We start from the raw sequence: 22078 nt of genomic DNA, 5'->3' as shown, positions 1-22078 counted from the left end.
GAGAAGCAGAAATCGAAACCAGAAAAGCTTGAGGTGTTAGATACCGCCAGCGATGATGAAAACGCAATTTCGGTGAGAAGCTGACTTTACGTTGTCATTAAAACACGGTGATCCCTTAATTGAGTGCAACAGATGACCCAGCACGTTTCTGTGGCAATTTTATACCAATGTTTGTAGAACCAGAATATACAAAAAAAAAATCATTTTTGTTGTTTCATTTCATATATTACACATAAAACAATGTACAACAACTGTGGACTGAAAAGTGGTAAATCAAGATTTTAAAGCCCCTAAAACATGGTTTAAATTGTTAGTATATCTCCAAAACATTAAATATTAATAACTAAATAAGCAGCAATTAGTTCAACAGTCAAAATCTCAGCAAATGGTAATTACATTTAGATTTAAATTAAGTGGAAATCTCATAACCATGTGAAAATAACCAACATTGTTGTAACTTCAGCAGAAACTCTTGTGTAGTGGACTCATAGTAAAATGCTGATCAAGAAAATACGTTTTTAGGTCCTTTTAAGAGTAGAAATGTATCCGTAAATACAATAAAATTACACTAACCCAAAAACATGAAAAACACGGTAATGAATATATTTTAAAAGTTAAAGAAATAGTTCACAATGGGACTTCCACCAACCAGCCGCCGGTTAGCTTTCCTTAGCACAGCTTAGGTTGCTGTTTGCCCATGTTTTCAGTCTTAATGCTAGCTTGGCTAACCGGCTGCTGGTTTTTTTAAACATATTTATGCTTAATGTTCAGCAAGAAAGCAAATAGGCGTATTTCCCAACATTCTTTCTCCAAAATGGAAAAAATAAATGTGAGTAAATAGATCTCTTGTCAGTAGAATAAACATGTTTTTATTAGAACCTGATTTTCTGCAGTGAATGGAAGTTTGGAAAAAAAACAACTAATGATTTGGTCGGGTTCCTTGTTATAAACATGTAAAAATATACATCTTACCAGCCAGATTTACTTCCATAAGAACTGATTATAGGGTAGTAAACATGGTATGATAACAACCTGCTTATGCTATCACCTAAAGATTCATGTCACATGCCATCTCAAATGCATTTATAGCTAATAATGGTGAGTGGAGGTACAGAGCCTCCAGACTGTTGCAGAGTTTGATACAGGGATGTTGGTAATGAACAGGAAGCCAGCAGCAGCTCCAGACTCAAATGTAGAGAAAAAGAAATCATGCCTCAGATCGGCATTCTTTTTCTATGCATTTCCAAGTAGTCACCCTGCCGCTTCCATTCTCCTCATTCAGGGCACACCACACATTAAATAGTTATATGTGCTGTTTTAGTGCTCTGATCTCTACCTATATGCTTTAGACTAATATAGTAAGCCACCACAGTTTCCTCCTGGGATCTGTCTCACGTGTGGGGCTCATGGTTAGATTCTTTAAAAATAGCCTCAATGTGAGAACAGAGAACAACTCCAGCAATCCTCCCTGCATAATCTCCTAACCATCCTGTGGGCATCCAGCAAACTGCCTGCTGTGTTCTTTAAGGATGCTGGAATACCATTGATAGAAAGCTACTGTGGGAAACCACATAACTGCCAGCCTTATATACTGTACATGACTCATGTTTAAATCACCATACATGTACTTCCTGGCTTGCATTTCCCTAACTACCCCTTTTCTCTCACTGAGGCAAAAACCTAACAAACACAGACTTACTCATCTTTTCCTGATTTTCTTCCAAACCACCCCCTCCCACCAGTTGGACAGCAGCCATCAGGAAGACCTGAAGAGAAGAAACCACTCAGTGTGTCGCAGTGAGCCAGGAGAAGTTTCGCGGCTGCCGATTTTCCTCCAACAGGGCTCAGCTTTTCCTCAAATCCCGCAGCTGGCCGGCACCAGCCCCATCGACAAGTACGCACGCATCCTCTTCCCCCTGGCCTTTGCGCTCTTCAACCTAGTCTACTGGTACATCTACCTGGCCAAGGACACCATGGAGATTGCTAGGTACACTAATTACATTCGGTTGTTTTGGTGCATTTACACCTGCCTTGGTACAGCTATAAGGGTCTGATGATATTCTCTATTTTATTATCAATGAATCCAAATCCAACAACGAGTCAATTGTACTATATTGTCTGTGAAGCCAATGCCTGATATAGCTTAGTGCTTCAGGAACTTCAAAACACATCAATGCACCACAATGTTACACTGGGTGACATGTTTTTTTGATATTTTTTTTTTATGAACATGGATACTGTAGTTTATTATAAGTCTATTACACATACTGTATACTGTCCTGGTGCCATAAATACTCACTTGAGCACCAAATGTGTATTAATCAGCACCTGAAAATGTAATCCCCAATAAATGCACAATTTACTCCCGTTAGAGCAACTTTTGCTAAAAACTACAGAGCCCACATGTTTTACAGTATTACTTTGAGTTGAAAAAACATTAAACATGAAATATCAGCATTATCCTTAAATTGTTCTTTCCCTGTAGGTAATGGAGATTGCAAGAAGTTAGTCCCCACTATTTTGGCTTGTGAACCGCAAACACAAAGCAATATCTACCTGCAACCTCACATAACAGGTTGACTATGTTAACCCATATGAAAGAGTGATTATCTCTGATTATCACTTGGAGAATTGAAGAGGAAGAATTGTCTAGTATTTCACAGGAAAAATTAAATTTAAGAAAACCCTGAAAAAGTCCCATAATTTAAAGTGCCCATATTAGGCTCATTTTCAGTTACATAATTCTATTTAGAGGTTGTACCAGAATAGGTTTACATGGTTTCCTTTTCAAAAAACACCATATTTTTGTTGTACTGCACATTGCTGCAGCTCCTCTTTTTACCCTGTGTGTTGAGCTTTCTGTTTTAGCTTCAGAGTGAGGCATCACACTTCTATTCTATCTTTGTTGGGAGTTGCACATATGCAGTAGCTAGGTAAGGACAACTACCCAGTCAGAAGCAGATTATGAGGGCGTGCCACGCTATTAGCTAGGCGAGCATTATAACGTGTTACAAAGTGACACACGTTTGTCATAGAAGTAAAGGCTGGATTACAATAGAGCTGTTTGGACCAGTTTGTGACCAATGTTTTCTGTTAGAGATGGTAAGTCCCTTTGGGGTAGACTTTGAGCTTTTTCACTTTGTAAACCTATAACATACACAAAAAGATATGTAACACAATTAAGGAAATGGAAAAAGCCAAAAAGCATAATATGAGCACTTTAACTAACAGAACGCCTTTTTAGTTTTGCAAGCCTTAAGGTTTAGGTTGTGACCCTTTGGGGAAGGTCCCAGCCCCATGAGCCGCGGACATGAGCATGCAGACTACTAGTGATTTTACCCAGTATTACATCTTACAAGAAAGCTTCCTTTTGGAGTTTAACCTTTAACCTTTTAAGTCTTACGTGACGAGGAAACACATCCAGAATCCCTTAATGCAAAATAGTAAAAATAGCAGAGACATACCTGGAATATAACCAGCATTCTTGTACAAACGAGGTAAAAAAAGGGAAGGGGGAAATCAAGAAAGTATATTTATGCATACTTACTTTGTATCTCAAAGAGCTACAACCCTGTCTCACTCTGCTCTAATTATGATAGCTTCAGTGGAACAATAACTACCCACAGTTTTTGTCAAAGACTTTTATCCAGGCAGTAAAGGCATCAATAATTTCTAATGCTGAAACAGCCCTGGGAGTTGTAGGAGGGAAAAAAAAAGAGGAGAATGATGTTAGGTGGCGTTCTTACTGAATTACTGCCAGCACTGTGGCTTTTATCATCATCATAGATTTACAATACAAAAAGGGCTGGGCGCTCAGTTAATTTGAGAAGAAAAAGATGCATCAAGCTTTCTCCTCTTTTATGTAAGTTTTATCTGAGGATTTCTCAATGGGGAGCAGGTCTGACGGGCAAGAGAAACCAGAGCTTGCTTTGTACATTAAGCACATGAAAAAGGGACTGTTCACTTTCCCGCTTATAAATTAAGCACCTATAGAACACAAAGCTTCATGTCCAAGAAAGAAAGAGAGAGATACAGTGCAAAAAAGACAGAGAGAGAAAGAGAGAGAGAGAGAGAGAGAGAGAGAGTGATACGGGGGAGAGAGAGAGAAAGATGTGTTATGCAACACAGGGGAATGCAAATCTGCTCATCAGGCTTCCCATGTTCCTGTCAGAAAATTGTATGGTTGTTTTGTTCATAACGTTCTGCAGAATAATGAGAAAGACAAGATGGAGAGCATGAGAACAGCTGCATCACATCTATTTCCTTTACATATTTTTGCCACGTCCCTTGCTTGATACTTTTGAAGAAGACACTGAGGGGACAGGGAGCAGAGTAACAGTTTGGGATGTGCACTGTACTGCAGATAGATAGTCTCCAAATGTGGGAAGAGAGAGATTTCTGTATGCTCTTCTCACATTTTGTGCTCTTCTGTATTCTTGTCTTGCAGGAACACAGTCCTTAAAAACTGAGAGGACCTGGAAAAAGGCCATGTGCCGCCTGAGAGACCTTCAGCATCCAGCCAGATAGCCTCACCCTCCTGTCTCGCTGTGTGTTTGAACAAGCTCTCAGCGGTTTCTCTGCTCTCATCTGACAGCGGAAATGATTCAGAAACTCATTTATTCTCCTGCCGCACATCCATTCATTTCACAGGCTGTGACCACTGCCCACTTGTGTTCTGATCAGTAGCTGAAGAGCTGCCCTTCATGGGCCTCAACAGCTTTATAGCCCGCCACGTACACACAACAACTTCTCGGGGCGCCCGGACCGAGACAGACACCACACACATACAGTGTGCTTGATGCTCAGACACACACTTGGACGCACAAACCAAGAAACACATCAAAACGAAGTGGATGATATAATCTATGATGGCTGTAACTGGTGGTGATGCAACAGTGAACCAATGCTTTCAGAAACCTGCCCTCTACAGAAGCACAGCTCCCACTACAACAAGATCAAAGGCAATTTACAGGAGCCTTGCATCCCTCCCCGCAGCTTCCAAAAATCAACTCAAACCTGAGAAAATGAATTGTGGGATTGTGTTTTTCATCCCACCTTTCTGCTCCGGAGCTCTGGTGCGCCCTCTGCATTTCCAGATCTACTGCAGGTCCTCTTTAAACATTGCAGGGATGAGTAGGATTGAATACCCATAAATGTTGATGGCATTCATTTTCTATTTTTGTACAGATGCTGCATGATTGTTGGGCACAAATGTTTACATATAAAGTGTCTGCTTGCAATGGATGGAGTGTTAGTCTCGTTTTAGCCTCTCAGCATGTGCAGTAACATAAAACTGAAGGAATAAAGTGGATCTTAAGTTTTCATTTTGACCACTTTAACCGTACAGTCCCATTGTTTGACCTTGTCAGGATATAGACAAACTTGTCTGCCCTGTAATAAACATAAAAATAAAACAAGCCTGAAATGATTGCCGCTGTTGTTCATTTCACTCCTGGCATACATGTGTGCTTCTTCATTACGCACAACCACTTGTCCCTTTAATATTTTTCTCTGCAATGGAAACTGCTCATCCACCATCATCAGTCTCCACTCTTTGATCTTGGGCTGGCTGCACGCATGCGCCTCTCATTGGCTCCTCTGCACTGTCTGGAGTAAGTTGGATGCGCGCTCTCCTCACTCGCATCCCGAAACCGCCTCAATACTGTTGCGATGGGGAGGATCAGGAAAAACCACTTTGGGATTTTGACTTTTTCTTTATTAGTGACTTTTGTCTGGGCTCAAAGGTAATCTCGATTTCCTTTTTTTGGTCCTCTGTGTCTTGCATGTCATGTAGCCTCTGTTAAAGCGTGCCTGGCGTGTGATATTAATAAGATGTTTTGCATTACACCACCTTTTTCTCCCACAGCGTCAAGGATCTCAAAGATCCGAGCAATATGCCTCTGGTAAAAGAAACAGTGGACAGACTGATGAAAGGATACGACATTCGGTTGAGGCCAGATTTCGGAGGTAACGAGCACATTGAAACGGAATGTCATGTTTTCACGCCCTCCTGACGTGCAATACATGTGTAATGAATCGCAAAATCTGCTTTAATTTACGTAATCATTCCTTCACAGCCAAATAGGCCTTTCCAATTAGGCTATGAGAAATTATATGCATATTTAATTTGATGGAGGTGATAAGACAGGCTTTTAAACGTGATCGATCCTGCCCATCAATGTTTGATTATCCCACTAAAAAGATTAAATTAACCGCACTAAGCTCATCTTCGTGTTAAACAGAGTTTTTTTGCCCAGGCTGATGATGCAGAAGTCTCCTGTAGGTGGATGGGAGCAGAGAGAAACCTGGGCGCACGTCACGAATTTGTTAAATTTACATGATGAGAGAATTATTCATATATCTTGCATTAATGCCTCTTTTCCTTCACAGGTGCGCCGGTGGCAGTGGGAATGAATATAGACATAGCCAGCATAGACATGGTGTCTGAAGTCAATATGGTAGGTGCATCTTCATGATTATTAACCCGCTTAATGTTGCCAATTGTGCCTGGCACGGTTGGAATACCCCAGAAGTGGGCTATTTATCACGGGTCAGTGTGTGTGATTGTGAGCTGGGATAATGTGAGCCAGGCTGAGGCATTTTGTGAATATTTTTTTTTTACGCGTGTAAAAAAAAATGTTCCCAAACACATCATCGCCATCCTCCTCTCAGTCTCCGCATTTGCAGCTCTGGTGTGCTGCTGCATTTGAATTCAAAACACACACTCACTGGCGCACTCGGACGCACAACCCCGGTAGTGCGCGCGGATAGCTGCGCGCGCGCGCGCGCGCGTGTGTGTGTGTGTGTGTGTGTGTGTGTGTGTGTGTGTGTGTGTGTGTTCCTGACTGCTTCACGTTGTCAAGCCTCGATGGTGTAATTTTGATGACACGCACCCACCCCTCCTCATCCCCTCTCCTGTGTCCTTTCCATGCAGTTACCTTTGAAATGAATTAAAACGCTCTCTTCGCCTCCATCCTTTGGTGTTCTTTAAGGCTTTTAATTCGGACGACCAATCACATCATCACCGACTACGTAAATGATCTTCCCCCTTACTTCTCAAATGACGTAGGCTAAGCAGTTTGTTAATAATACATTTCTGGTCATACAGCATTGCAACAAAAGAAAGAAAAGGCGTGAGCTTTGGTGCACAAAGATGAACGTTATATGCGACTTGGAGAAAACAGGGGGAAAAGTTCAGCAGCCCATGCAAGAGCACCCCCTATTGATCCGTGTGACTGACTGACAGACAGACAGACAGACAGCAACCCACAGGAAACTGATGGCAATTACTTCAGTGTAGCTTGGCTGTATTAAAAAGACTCTATGTCAGTGTAATGTAACTGGTTTTGCCCATTGGGGTTTTGATGCTTTGAGAAAAATATTAAAGGCAGTCTTTGCATAGAATGTGAGAAAAGATCATTTACAAAGCAGCCTGTCCAGTGGAGCAACATAACAGAGATGTTATATAAGAGCATGAAAAACCAGTTTGCCAGTAGGAATGTCAGAGGATGTGTTTTCTATTATTAATCGAGTCAGTTTTAAGTTTGATTCGTCAGCCTGTGAAATGTCTGTGGTCATTTTAAACTGCACTGAATCCGTTTTAAAAAAAAATTATAAATACAGCAGCATGTGCGAGTTTGAAACACTGAATATGGTCAAGGCTTTTCCTTTGACGGAAATGATTTATTTTGGTGGAGGATGCAGCCAGAACGGATGTGCCTTTGGGGGGTCCAGGGAGATTTGAAATAGAAACCCCTCACTTGCTTTGGCTTCTTTCTTTCTCCCTCTTCCTCCACCATCCTTCCCATCCCACCACTTTGACTGGATCCCTGGCTGGGACTCTGGGCTCAGCAGCCATGTAATCCACCTCTGTCTTGCTCCAAAGGGTTATCTTACTTAAGAACTAGGCGTCTATGCGAGCATTCGTCTGGAAAAAAACACTGCTTCATACATCCGTGTGAGTGTGTAACAGAACACAAAACTGTGCACAAACAGTGAATGGCGGCTGATGTCATGCAACTCCCTGTGGCTATGAGAGAGCGTTCATTTCGCCCATTTCTCAGAAAAGCTCTCCCTGCCAGATCTGCACAGGCGTCCTTCTGACACGGCGGACAAATTTAGTCGAAAAGTTTAAATAAATAACATCCAAAGACCTCAGCGGACTTGTGTTCCACACATTGTTGTCACCTTCTGAAAAATCCTCCCTGCGACTTACATAAGAGGTCGGATTCTCTTCCTCGTCCTTTCTTTACGTCCATCTCTCTGTGGTACAATAGAGGATAACAGCAGCTGACGAGATTGATCTCAGAGAAATCAATAATATCACCGTGCGCCGTGATCACCAGGATGGAGTTGGTGACCTGTGCTCGGTGCTGGGCTGCTTTGATATCCCTCATCAGGGGCAGCTGCTTTCAAGATTAAAGCGCTGGGAGGGAAAACAACACAGAGAAGCCAAGATGAAACCAGTGAAAGCAGCAAAGAACAGGGTGGGAGAGAGGTGAAGGTTACTGTGATCCGTTTCACCATTTCTATTGATGTCTACATCCCGGTGGAGGCCAGGGAAACGTTTCTACCAGACCCTGTTGCCAAAAGAGAGCAGTATTTAGATGTATAGCATGGGTTTGTAATGACTGTCCCAGCAGTGCAGAAATGAAAGAATATGACCGGCTTGGAAATGAGTGTTTGTTAACCGGCCTGCCATCATGGCGATGAGCAGGTCTGGGCTGTAGACAGCTGCTCGCTCTTCTAATTAAAGATAAAAATGCCTCTGGTGGAGAACGCACTCTACATTTCGGTCGGGCAGATTGAAACTATTCTGGCATTTTTTCTTCTCCTTTGACATGAAGGGCAGGATGGTAGTTGAGGAGTATTTTTTGCTATTCTGTGCACATGTAAGACGTTTACACATGCCATACGAGTCACTTTTTTGGTGCATTCTCTTGTGATCCACAACGATGGCCCGTTGATGCTCAAAGGTCAGCCGCGTTGTTGGGCAATAAAAAAGTGCAGGTCAGTCAGCGCCGTGGTAGCAGCCTCGCCTGCATGACATTACAAATGTGCTATTTTGAGAGGGAAGTGTCCTCCGAGTCCGAGGTGTGACCACACATCCTTGCTGGGTGGGCTGTGCTGACTCACTAGGGTTAGTGCAAAATATGGCAAAGACATGATATCATGGCCGAGACCCCTCCCCACCCCCCCCACCCCTCAACCCTCCACCCCCTGTTTGTCTCTGTCCGTCTGTCTGCTCAGCGTTGGCATCCCGCTCCATCACTCATCTCCCTCACTTAGCAGCCTAAATTGCATTTGCATAATGCTGTTTGTTTTTGCTGGAATCACAGATCCAGGAACCAAACCCTGGTTACGGTGCATTAAGAAGTGTTCTGCACACAGGCAGTGCAGCTGATTAAATACAAGTCGAGTCTGTTGTCTCAGCAATGCCTCAGCGCTGCATAATAACATCTTCAGCATGCCATCTATATGTTGAGTAGCTACAATATGCACGCCAAGGCTGGAATAACAAGGGAGGAAAATGAGTATTTTTCTTCATCCCGCTTGTTAATTACATGTAAAATACCTGAGGTTGGTGGTTGTTAGGAAACGCTGCCTGTACTATAATACTGTTCTCTGAATGTTAATTAGCTGGCTGTGAATTAAAAGATTTAAACAAACCGGCTGTGGTGGCTTCTGGGATGGCGGAATTAGTGGGGCGTGAGCTTTCCCTTTATTACGATCATTATCCCGACAAGCGCTGGTTTCTTTACATGAGTTAGGGGATCCGGTCATGAGATAGCAGGAGAGCCGATGACCAGAGAGAACCCCACGCGGGCCTCGATGTTACCCTACATCCGTGTGAAGGAGGCAGCTTCTTGTGTCTGTGAATTAGCAACCATTTTGATCTTGTTTGTCCAAACTGATCCTGTTCCATTTTATTTTCAGCTTGTGGAAAATAAGCTTGTGTTATTTTTACTCAGTGTTGCCATGACAACGCAGCCTCTTTCTTCTTTTTGGTAGATCCAGGGAAGTCAAGGAAAAGCAAAATAGGCCTCACTTTTTTGTTTTTAAAGATGCCAGATTGTTGTTGTTTTTTGCATTTTGGTTGATATTTTGCCTTTTTAAGAAAAGCTGATAATACAGGATATTTCCCACAGTGTCAATGTCTACACAGTGGTGTCTTAGATAAGGCTGCAACAAACAATGATTTTAATCAACAAACAATGATTTTAATCAACAAACAATGATTTTAATCATTGAACTTTTGAAGTTTTTTCTCAACTAATTTTTCACTCTTTTCTGGAAACAGTAAACAATGCAAATCACAGTTTACCAGAGCCACTTTCACATTGCTTGTTTTGTTTAACCATCTACAGTATATGAATCCGAGAGAGAACAGAGAAGCTGGGTCAAGCAAATGGTTGACAGTTTTTTATGATCAATGACTTTTACATTTACTCAATTCTCAGAATTGCAGCTCTAATCGGAAACTTTAATCCACCTCCTTTCTGTGGCTTTTCTTAGGTTGCTGAAAAAATGTTAATGAAAGCTATGACCCATGCACATTTTATACATATATATATACAGTATATATATATATGTGTGTATACATACAGTATATATATATGTATACATACAGTATATATATATATATATATATATGTATACATACAGTATATATATATATATATACATACAGTATGTGTGTATATATATATATATATATATATATATATATATATATATATATATATATATATATATATTTTGTCTTGTGCTGCTTTGATTCTACCGGCTCTGTTTGCTCTGCTGAGCTTTCCAAAAAGCTTCAGACAAGAATGCAGGTTGTCCAGAACAATGTCATTAGTTATGCTGAGTGGACACACAGAGTAACAGATTAATATGGTCAGCAGCATAATTACAGCACAAGAACAACACTTAATCCTGCAGCTGTCTTACACGCACGCTGGGGTCTGTGTTTAATGTTTTGTCCATGGAGACTGGGTTCAGTCAAAGATGTAAGAAGGGACCAGGAGCTTAGAAAAATAAACATTTTGTGGATCTGAAATTAAAACCTGCTAAAAGAAAGGTTTGTAACATGTGCCAAAATGTGCATTTGTTAAACATAAGGCAGTTAGTGTCATACTTTTCCCTGGTCGTGTAATTTTCTTAAATCATAATTTCTTTGCCCTGTACATTTGTAAACCAAATAGAGGCTTTCCCAAAATGCAATTCTGCTAATGCACTTTATGAAAGTTAATTTGATTTTAAAAAATTGAAAGAGTAATCCCATTTGTTTTAAACACTTAACCTTACAGAGTCCGACTGAAAGAGCAAAGTTATGCCAAGTTTAAATTGGTCATAATATTCTTTCCTAATAAAACAGGGAGTAAGTTAGCGGCTCCATTAAAAGCCCTTAATAATGTGTTTATGACTCCCTTAATGATTCTGTCGAGCACTTTCCCCACTGGAGCTAAGTAGCTGAAAAAAGACCCGTTGGAAAGAGAGTCATGAAGGCGTCCATGTTGTCAGTTACCTCAGGATGTGTTACTCATTCAGAATGCAGTAACTCCCTCTTTGACCCCTAATATTTTAAGCCCATTCTTAACCAGACGCAGCTTGACCAGTTGATGTGCTGTGACATCTCCTCCAGCTTAGTAGATGGGAAGCAAACAGACAAGAGGCTGAGATGTCTGCGGACGAGCTTGTTATTGCCCAAACGTTGAATCATCTCCTCGCATGTGCACAGTAGACAGTGTTATTATCGGCAGATTCTTCCCTGCTTCTGCCCGAGCACTCTGCAGCAGGACACAGCAGATGAAAGCGTTAAGCAATATGGTGGACGTCTGTCTGGTCCCGTAAAGCTGCAGAGGAGAGAGAGAAGTACACATACCAGATGGCATACCAGCAGTTCATGGACTTGTTTTTTTAACCTTTACGTTTTGTTGAAATTGTCCTTACTTTCCACACAGACCACAATGCTGTATGTGTACTTTCTTTTTAAATAATTGCATAATTAATAATCCCCCCCCCCCTTTAAATATGTTTTTCTTTTCTTTTGACCTTATTAAAATGCAATATGAAGAACAGTATGGGAGTGGTAACTATTGTCTTTGCAACAAACTGCAAATCTGATGGCAAAATACAGAAATCAGAAATCACAAAGCATTGTTTTATTAGTATAACTATGATATGCACAGAGGTTTTAACACAATTTCTTTGTTAGCTATTTAAAAATGCTATGAAGTTGATATGCTGATTGTTAGGATTTTTGTGGGCTATATGTAAACAAAGATATATTCATTTTGTTAGCCAAAAAAAAATTAACAAACAAAGAAACATACATCTTAGTCTGAAGTTTCTTATGTTTAAGGTCAATTTAGTCTGGCTTACCGGATGTCCAGTGCTGGGATAAAGCTTATCCCTCCCTTTCCACTATCTCTGGAATCTATTTTGCAATGGCCTTTTTAGCACTATTTAGCGCTGGCCAAGATGATTGTGACTGGTTTATAGAAATACAAACATCCCAGAGTGTTTTTTTCCCCTATTCCAGAAAGACAAGTCGTGTAGCCAGACCATACTGACACAGCGCTGGGGAGATAGGGCTTTACCAGACTAGGGTCAGTTAGACCCCAAAGAGGTCCAACTCCCCGTGAGACCTCTTATGAACAAAGTGTTATAAAACTACAATTACAGAAATCAGTACAAACTAAAAAGAACATGTGAAAATGTGCTGTATTTAGCCATGTTTAAAGTGACTGAGGAACTTTCAGTTTGTGTTGATTCTATCGGTCCATTTGGACAAAAGTGGTAGTGTTTTTACCAAACCTGCTGCTGTAAAGATCTTTTGTAGTGCATGCAGGCTGGTGGTAATATAACGTCTACAGAAGGAAATCATGTGTTACCCTCTGTATTACAGCGATAGCGTTACAGGAGGGTCATATAGTTGCGATGAATGTTTTGCACAGACAGAAAATCATTTACCATTTAGAATGTGTTACCAATGCATCGTTGCATTTTGAGTGTCGCATACGGTAACTTAACCTAACGGAGGAAGAGGGCCAATTCAGAATTGGTTTTGAATGATTTACAATCCCATAATTGTCTCCATCCGTAGAAAGCCTGGCCAATGTTGGTCACTCTACCTTTTAGCTTTTAAAGTTAGTTGTTCTTTGTTTAATTTCCTTTTTTCTGTTATGGTCCTCCACCCGTGTCAGCCCAGACTACAACTTCAAATAAAACAAAAACACAATTGCTACCTAGCTGGATACTCAAACGCTTTGAACGCTTCAAAGTTTTTCCGGTGTTACAAAAAAAATATGTGACCTACTAGAATGGGTTACTGAAGCGCCGTCTACCTGCCATAAATCATTTTGTGACTTTGTGGGAAAAATTGGACCTGGGCAAAGTCATTGCTAAAAACCATGTAAAAATTACATTCTTTTCACTGTTAGATGTTTACTGTTACAGGTCATTTATGATCATCTGATGGAAAATTGAACAGTTTCAAAAACATTTAAAAGTTACATATAGTTACTTTAAACGTGTTTACTGGAGTCCCCTTTTTCTGCAGCAGATGTCTGAAATCAGTTCCAAATTCATGAAAAGTCATGATGTATCAAGCTTATACAACACTGTGGTTTTTTGAGTTGTTATAGAGGGTGGGAGAAGACAAGTGGTCCATATCCTGTTTTTTTCTAATCCGGTACAGAAAATCCAAATGAACTACTGTCATTTCCGCTTGTAGACTACAAATGAAAATGAGAGGGACTTTACTGGTGGACATGTCTTTTCATAAACAACAACAAACAGAAAGGACTACTACACATAATTGAAATTAACAGAGCGGTGTGCATTGTGTTCTGTTAGCAGCTCCCTCTCTTGTCAGTTGTGACAGCTGATATAGTTGTAATGGAGGTCTTGTAACAACTGTAGCCTGTCAGATTTCTCAGGGAAACACAAATGTACTCCTTGTCACTCTGTCAGATTCTTAATGGGGGTTTGTTAGCCCAGAAACATATCTGTAGTGAGACACTGTCACTGTGTAACCAGCCTTGATGTTTTTTGAGTTAGCCAGGCCTTGTTTGTAGCTTTATCGTCCTAATATATTCACTGCTGTCAGTTTTTTATTTTATTATTTTTTTTACGTTGATGCTCTCCACAAGATGTCTCCCTCACTGATGCTCACTGGGCTGCCTGTGTGATGTTAATGGAGTTTCTAAGGAGTACTTGTGACAAGGAGACTGAAGGTCGCTTTGGAGACCGACACTCCAGCATGGGACGGTTCTATCTCTCACTCATCTACAGCTTTTATTGAATGCTGCAAAATCCTCCTCTGCTTCTGGTTCTCCATCTTTTGTGTGTGGACTGAAATGGCATTCAATACATAACACATGAAACGTCTTGTTTATGTAATTTTTTACGCCATATTGACATAAAATGAATGAGTTTTGCTTAGTGTTGCGTAATGTGAATATCACGTGCAGATTTCAGCAGACTTTCTGCTGAAAAAAAATGCTTCGTTATTAACATGTAGATATAGAGGATTTGCTTTTGTTTTCATGAAAACGACATGATTTTCATGCTTTGGGTTTTGGTACAGCGCCAGAATAGTAGGCCTTCAGTAGTTTACGTTGCAGATTTTCTTTGACTGTACTGGGAGAGACTGTTGGCAGCTGTATTTTGTGGCCCTCTCTGAGCTCATGTGATGTCCGAGCAAAGGTAAACAGCACCATCTGTGAGGCCGTAATTACGCTGCCAATCTACCGCACACCCAGGAGGCAGCGTGCATGCCCAGGTGTTCTCTGTGCTGGAGCTGTGCATCCCCTCCCCAAACGTACACAACGGGGCCCGCACACACACACACTAATGCACACCCACTTTGAATTTAAGCTCAGTTAACTGAACAAGAAACACATTTTGAAAGGCTTTGTATTCAATAGGCCTTTTTTCACAGCAGACATTTTGACATGGCACAGCAGGAAATGCACAGGTGTAAATACTAAAATGAATGATGGCTGAATTCAATTCAGCTGCTTCAGTTTCACTGTCCTGGTTTTGTTCATGCTGTCATACTGTCATGGATTCTGGGGACACTTGAAAAGAACAAATCCATTGTTAATCTTCATAGCAACAGCTGTGCTTTTCTCACTATGACAAATCAAAATGTCTGCTGTGATAAAGTCCTCTGTGCTGTGTCCAAAATCTCTTGTTACTTACTATATAGTGCATTATATTTACTCTCCACCATTTTATTTGTGCGTCTATTTTCTCTGAATTGTATGTCATGCCCTGAAAATTCCAACGATGTGAGTGAAAAAAGGACTGTCCAACTTTCTGCTAAAAATCCCAAAATGCAATGCGCCACATTTTATGAGTGAAAAAATTGACCTGACAAATGACAATGACTCATAAGTGTCCAAAATCTTATTTTACTGCCCACTATAAATAGTATAAAACATTGAGTGTCTATTATATTGGGAGTAGTAAGTGGTTTTGCTATTTCAGTCCATTCAGTACACACAACATCTGTACGTCCTGGGAGAGGGAACCCTCCTCTGTTGCTCTTTCTGAGCTTTCTTCCATTTTTTTTTCCTGTTAAAGAGTTTTTTTGGGAGATTTTTTTCCTTATCCAACTCGAGGGTCTGGGAATAGAAGGTGTCGTATGCTGTACAGATTGTAAAGCTCCTTGAGGCAAATCTGTAATTTGCAATATCAGGCTATATAAGTATGTAACGTCACTTATATTACATAGTAAGTAATATAAATGACTTTTTGGTTTTTAGGCACAAGCCATAACAAAAAAAACCTCTGGTGCCAAAATTATTAGTCAATTACTATCATACAATTTAGATAATTAATCATTTGTAGAAGTCATTCATCAAGCAGACATTTTCTTGTTTTAACTTCTTAAATGGGAGGATTTGCTGCTTTTATATCAATGTGATTGGAATATTTGTGAGTTTTGAATTGTTGTTTGGACAAAATGACATTTCCCAATGTTCTGCTACCTAAAATAATGAACATATTAATTTGATAATTACAATATTGAGATGTAGCACTACTTTTACTGTAATACACTAATTAAGAGATATGAATGCAAAGGTGTGTGACACCACAGACACCCTGAAGCTCCCTTGCTACCATATCCATCAAAACGTTTCACTCCAGTTACAAAGTGTATTAAAAAACAGAACGCAGAAAGATTATTGCTGAAAGTCTGTGGACACCATATTGATAAATGATTTTTTGCATCTTGTTGTTAAGATTGTTACCGCAGGGCTCCGGTTAATATTATTAGCTTCAGTTCTCCAATTTAGTCAGACAGCTTTATCTATGTCTAGCAACTTCTTCCTCTCAGAGGATTCAAACTGCTTGTGTTTCTGTGTTCCTTCATCAATATGACGAAGGATGGCAGTCAAGACAGGGACGTACTGCAGGAGATGCTGCCTCAGTGGGTGATGTACACCGAGTCTGCAGGCAGCAGCTAAAGATCCCAAAGGTGATAGAGATTTCCGATCGACAGTCTGATAATGAGACAGAGGGAGTGAGTGTGAGAGAAGGGTTCACTGGGAACTCTTGTAAAACAGGATAAGGATGTGGCCGTCCTCGCTTGACTTTTCACTCCTGAAAAAAATCAACATGGCAGCAGCTCATGTATTTTTAGATGCCCTTTTTACGCAGTGCCTTGGTCGCGCACACAGCACGCAATGAATAATAACAGTTTAGGAGCGAAAATGGCAGTTGCTTTGCAGTATCACACCAATACGGGATGATAAAAGAAAAAAAAATACTTGAAAACATAGAAGCATGTTGATAAGTAATAATGATGTCTGCTTGGAGTAAAAACTCAAGGACGTATTTTTGAATGTGTTTTCCTACCCATCGATTGCACTGCAATACACTGCAACAGAGAAGATCCAACTGCAGTACTGTGTTATACTGTGACTGTGTGGGAGTCTTTTTTCAAGGGTGAGAAGCAAAGAAAAGAGAGAGAGAGAGAGAGAGAGAGAGAGAGCGGGAGAGAGAAAGAGAGAGAGAGAGAGCGGAAGAGAGAGTTTACTGCTACATCTCTGAGAATGTGTAAAAACAAACTGTACAGTGTAAATTTAGGTTTTTCACATTGGAAAACTCACCTAAATCCCAGTAGGCTAGTTCGGTTGTTTAGTAGGCAGAATTAGAAGCAAAATCAAGCAAAAAAAAAAAAAAGGAGACTGCAGAAATCTGCTGATTTTTATTAGACAGAGTTCTGTCTCAATTAGAAGGTAGCATCAATTGTTTTGAATGGAAGCAGATAGTGTTTGCATTAGACAATAGTCAGCCAGCCAAGAAAATCCCCCTCTGGTCATGGTCTCAGTGAGGATAGTTGAGTGAGGATAGTTTAAATATTAACCCCCCCAACCCCAGCCACCATGGCCCCTAGTACAGGCGATAGCCTTTCAGACCACCAACAACCTTTTGGCTGACCTTCTCACTATGCAGAATCTGTACACGTCATGTCCAGATGTAAGCGTGTATGTGTGTGTGTGTGGGGGGGGGGTTTGCCTGACACAACATGCTGTTGGTGCCTGACATGTTTCCAAGTATATTCCTACAGTTAGGGTATTGGCTAAAATATTTAGTCAGTCCATTTAGTGGAAAGTGTTTTATTTGGCTCCATAGTGGCATTAACGTCAGTGTTATTGACTCTCACCATGAGTTTGTCTTGAGGTGTTGCACTAGCTTCATTAAATGAACTCCCCCCCCCCCCCCCCCCCCCCCCATCCTCCAGGACTACACCTTGACGATGTACTTCCAGCAAGCGTGGCGGGACAAGCGCCTGTCCTACTCTGAGATCGCCTACAACCTGACTCTGGATAACCGAGTGGCAGATCAGCTGTGGGTCCCCGACACCTACTTCCTCAACGACAAGAAGTCCTTCGTACACGGCGTCACCGTCAAGAACAGGATGATCCGTCTCCACCCTGATGGCACGGTGCTTTATGGACTCAGGTAAGCCTTTTACAGCTGCCTTTCTAACCGTATCATATTAGTGGATTGATCAAGATGCATAATGAAGTCATGTGATTGTATTAGATGCATTGTGTCTGACTAAGCCTTTTTAATGGACTCTAACTTTGAACTTGAACTTCAATTTCCTGCTCAGCAACATACAGTTAAAGGATCTTTATGTTTTACAACTTATTTTTGTGGTTTTGCCATCATTCTTATCTGTAATAATTATATTCTACTAACCAAGTTAATAGCTGAGATTATGGAATGTAATCTTACAATGAAACATTGCTAAAAATAGATGGTTTCAAGAAACAGGAACTGTCAAATGTGGATAAAACATATCACCAGGTTAGATAAATAGCTACACTATTACCCAAACTGTATGCATATATCACAGTTAAGTGACTGGCCAATATCATAGTAGGCACACAGTTTCCCCGTGCAATCTGGGACGTTCAGACATTTTGACATGATTCACAAGCTTGCAAAGAAGATACTAAAAGGCAAGGCAGGTTTATTTGTGTAGCACGTTTCAACAGCAAGGCAGTTGAAGGGTTTAAGGGACAAAGCATAAAAGAAACACACAGCAATATAAAAAGACACATATGAACAGGATTTAAAAAAAAAGAAAGATAAAAATAAGCTCAAAATGACAGTAATGTTACAGTGCATATGAATAAACATTCCCATATTTAACTTAATACAATTCAGTGGCAAACAGAAACGGTTGAAACATCTATTTAAAGGAACAATACAGTGTTCTTAAACGCAGACAAAAACACAACATCTTACCTTTTCTTCTGAAATACTGTTGAACTCTTTGGGACGTCTAATACCGTTCAAACTATTACAAATGTGCTGAGATCATTATGCTTTAGTTACAGCCAATAGAGACTGTGACTGTGTGGTCTCCCTATAAATGGTCATAAGACACCGGTGGTTTACATAATCCGTTTAAAGTCTCTGATCTGATCATAAATTTTTGTTGGATTGTCGCCATGTTTCCAGATCTCAACACAATGTTTTCAAATCTGATAGAAATGATGGCCACAACAAAAAAAGACCTAAATTGTAATAAAGTGGAATCATCCTTTAACCTGTGTATAGGTGGAGGTATATGTGTTCATGTTTAAACCTTTCCCATCCCCTGATGATCATCAATGTCAATAATTGATTGGTTCTGATCAATAATAAAACAGGGTGGTCCAAACAGTCAAACTGAGTCTGATTTTGCAGAATGGTTCAACCCGTCTACAAGACGTCTCTTTGTGGTGTTGGACTGTGATGCCTCTGAGGACTTTCATCCATAATTGATAACTCATAATCAATAATGTATCAGTTCAATACAAACACTGAATCTGTATTTGTACTGACTTCACAGGCTAGCACAGCCATCATCCATCACTGTGCTGCTGCCTCCTATGATATGTTGCCTCTTCATGTATGTGTGTGTGTGTGTGTGTGTGTGTGTGTGTGTGTGTGTGCGTGTGTGTGCGTGTGTGTGCAAATGAGCTCAGATTAGTGCCCGTGTTTAAAAGATGAGATTATTATTGCTAATTCAAGATGTTGCAGCAGTCAGTCATTCTCTCTCTTGACTGAGATGCCCTTCTTGCGCAAAGACTGCTTAAAAAATTTAAGTATCTGCACTGCACCAGATTACTCAGCGCTACATTTTGCTTCAACAGTTGAGAAATGTAATTTATAACGCTCTGACTCAATTATGTAAACCGAAACACATAGTTTTTGCGTAACAGTCAAAAAGCATGGATGCTAGGAAAGGGGTTGTTGTGAATTTAAGGGTATGCGTGCAGCAGAGAGAGGTTGTTGTTACCTCAGTTTACGTTGTCCTTGTCAGTGCCGGTGCCTCCCGGCTCCTCCATTATTTGGTTCGTGGGTTTGGTTCAGGTTTTATTTGATGCTAGCAAGTCCAGACACAAGCTTCTGTTAGAGTCAGGCCGGCCAGATGCCTTTGTGCTGTGAGCACGCTGACACATAGCAGTAGAGACGGGCCGGCTGGTTGCAACAGCAGGGCTTTAGTAGACGTGGATGGGACGGATAACTGAGAGGAGACCCAGAGTCCTCAATGGGAAAACAGGTTGTGTGTTAAAACCCGACTGGCCAGGGTGCCTGAGTTTATGACTGTGTCATTATCTGTTTGGCTATTTGTTCATTTTAGTCCTTATCCGTGTAAAGGCCTACAGTGGTGGAAGATGTATTTAGATCCTTTTGTTAAGTAAAAGGAGCAATACCACAATGTACTCTGTTACAACTAGAAGTCCTGCATCATCAGTAACATGTTCTCAAAAGGTACTCCTCATGCTGCAGTATGACCTGCTGTGAGAATTGTTATAATGCATTAGATCATTTAATTGTTATTAATGAATTACAAATATGTAAGAAACATTTTATTGCTGTGTTTGGTCAATGTGGCACTAAAGTAATCTGCTTTACATATTGTATCTATAGAAATGCATCACATCGTCATTTGGAAAATAACGTTAGTAAATACAGCTGTCAAATACATTGTAGTGAAGCAAAAACGCACAATATTTTTTGTTGAAATGTAGTGGTGTAAAGTAGCACAGAATAGAGTAGTTTTAGAAGTAATAGTAAAGTAGAGTAGAAGTAGAAGGAACCGCCAAAGGTCAGTTTATGGTACAATTATAACCATCTATGTACTTCTATTGAAAGCATTAAAATTGCTTGGTTTTAAAGATCCACGTTTCCACTTCTTTATCTTCTTAATTGTATTTGTCAACTTTGATGATTTCATAGTGATGTCATCATGGTAAGCTTGGGCTTAGAGACTATAAATTAATAGCAAAAAGCTTGCGTTAGAAACTTGTGGCATGGACAACAGTTGCTATTCAGTACTAAAGGTCTAATAAAAAGATGGTATCATATTGCATCATGTAGGAGCCAGTGTTTTTGGAGATTCACCCATATTAACGCCTAAAGGGTGCTTTCACTATAGTTCTGTAGACTCGGATGCAACATTGTCGCAATTTTTATTTGGTTTCGGTTAGCGTTCCTTCTGCACTTTTTAAAGCACCAAACATTGTAAATAAATGTCCCATAGTGGAAACCGTCAAGTGAAGCTTGCCAATACTTCCTGGTCTCAGAAATAATGGTGGAACACCAAATGTGTACAGTCTAAGGTTTTCTGGTTTTGCTGTAGCGTTCCTAATATTTTAGAAGAAGGCGAATATTTTGAGCAGCTGACAAGACTGAATGAAGTAGAGGGCTCCTGATGAAAGAGAGATGATGATGTGTGATGAGCAATGTATGGTCATAATAGGTTATGGATTTGAAAGTTATACCTTAAATCCTATACATAAATCAAATATAAGTCAGTAAATTGTGTGCAAGATTGAATTGAATTTAATTGGAATTCAAATTGCAGGCTAAAAAATACACTGTTTTTTTAATCATATATGTATTTGAGTTAAATCGCGTTCTTACCTAAAGTGAATCAAACTCTTTGGCACTTGGAAGTGAGCCGAGATCCCCGCTTTCAAGCGGACCAGACTTCGGTTTATTGGTCTGCACCAGAGCTTAGAAGGAGCTTTCACACCTGCACAAACGGACCGAACGATCCGACAAAACTCTCCAGTGTTTGGTTGAAATGGATCACACATCTCAGGTGTGAAAGCTCGTCAGGATGTGTCGACCGCCGCTGCTTCAATATTGACCATTCTTCTTTCAATTAGTGCCTTTTGAGAAACCTTTATCTTTATAGGAGTGTAATATTAAATCACTGGTGTATACCTTTAATCTCAAACAAAGACTAGAGATGCTTTGTAGCGTATTTAGCAATAGCCTAGACTTTCATTTGTGCCAATAAATACGGTAAATACTAAATACTGACTCCTATATTCTTGTCCGACCCTGTGCACCTAAAACCCAACCATCTAATCATTCTAATCTAATGGTCTAACAACAATGTGCAAACTGTTGGTATTATTTTTTTTGAAAGTATATCACAATTCAAAATAATTATTTAGCTCATTGTTGCGTGTTTGCTTTCTTTTAACCCCACTGGCACAGTAAGATGCAATGTGTTTAAATCCTAGCATAAGCGGTAAAGGAAACA

At 40.3% G+C, this 22078-nt stretch overlaps 2 protein-coding genes across 2 annotated transcripts in view; both read left to right on the top strand.

The window, feature by feature from the left end:
- The window catches only part of LOC116697353 (gamma-aminobutyric acid receptor subunit alpha-4-like), a 6918-nt gene extending 1477 nt beyond the window's left edge, over window positions 1-5441 (top strand). The window contains exons 4-6 of the mRNA XM_032528661.1: window positions 7-72; window positions 1743-1987; window positions 4448-5441. Coding sequence (XP_032384552.1) covers window positions 7-72; window positions 1743-1987; window positions 4448-4469 — 333 coding nt within the window. The 3' untranslated portion in view covers window positions 4470-5441. The remainder of the gene's footprint in view (window positions 1-6; window positions 73-1742; window positions 1988-4447) is intronic.
- Window positions 5442-5514: 73 nt separating this feature from the next.
- Window positions 5515-22078, top strand: part of gabrb2a (gamma-aminobutyric acid type A receptor subunit beta2a) — a 42633-nt gene continuing 26069 nt past the window's right edge. Inside the window, exons 1-4 of the mRNA XM_032528499.1 lie at window positions 5515-5744; window positions 5867-5967; window positions 6391-6458; window positions 17762-17982. Of these exons, the coding sequence (XP_032384390.1) occupies window positions 5671-5744; window positions 5867-5967; window positions 6391-6458; window positions 17762-17982 (464 nt within the window). The 5' untranslated portion in view covers window positions 5515-5670. The remainder of the gene's footprint in view (window positions 5745-5866; window positions 5968-6390; window positions 6459-17761; window positions 17983-22078) is intronic.

This window comes from Etheostoma spectabile, chromosome 10 (assembly GCF_008692095.1).
Source record: "Etheostoma spectabile isolate EspeVRDwgs_2016 chromosome 10, UIUC_Espe_1.0, whole genome shotgun sequence".
Lineage (NCBI taxonomy): Eukaryota > Metazoa > Chordata > Actinopteri > Perciformes > Percidae > Etheostoma > Etheostoma spectabile.
The sequence above is the reverse complement of the archived record's forward strand: the minus strand, read 5'-3'. Positions and strand labels throughout refer to the sequence as shown.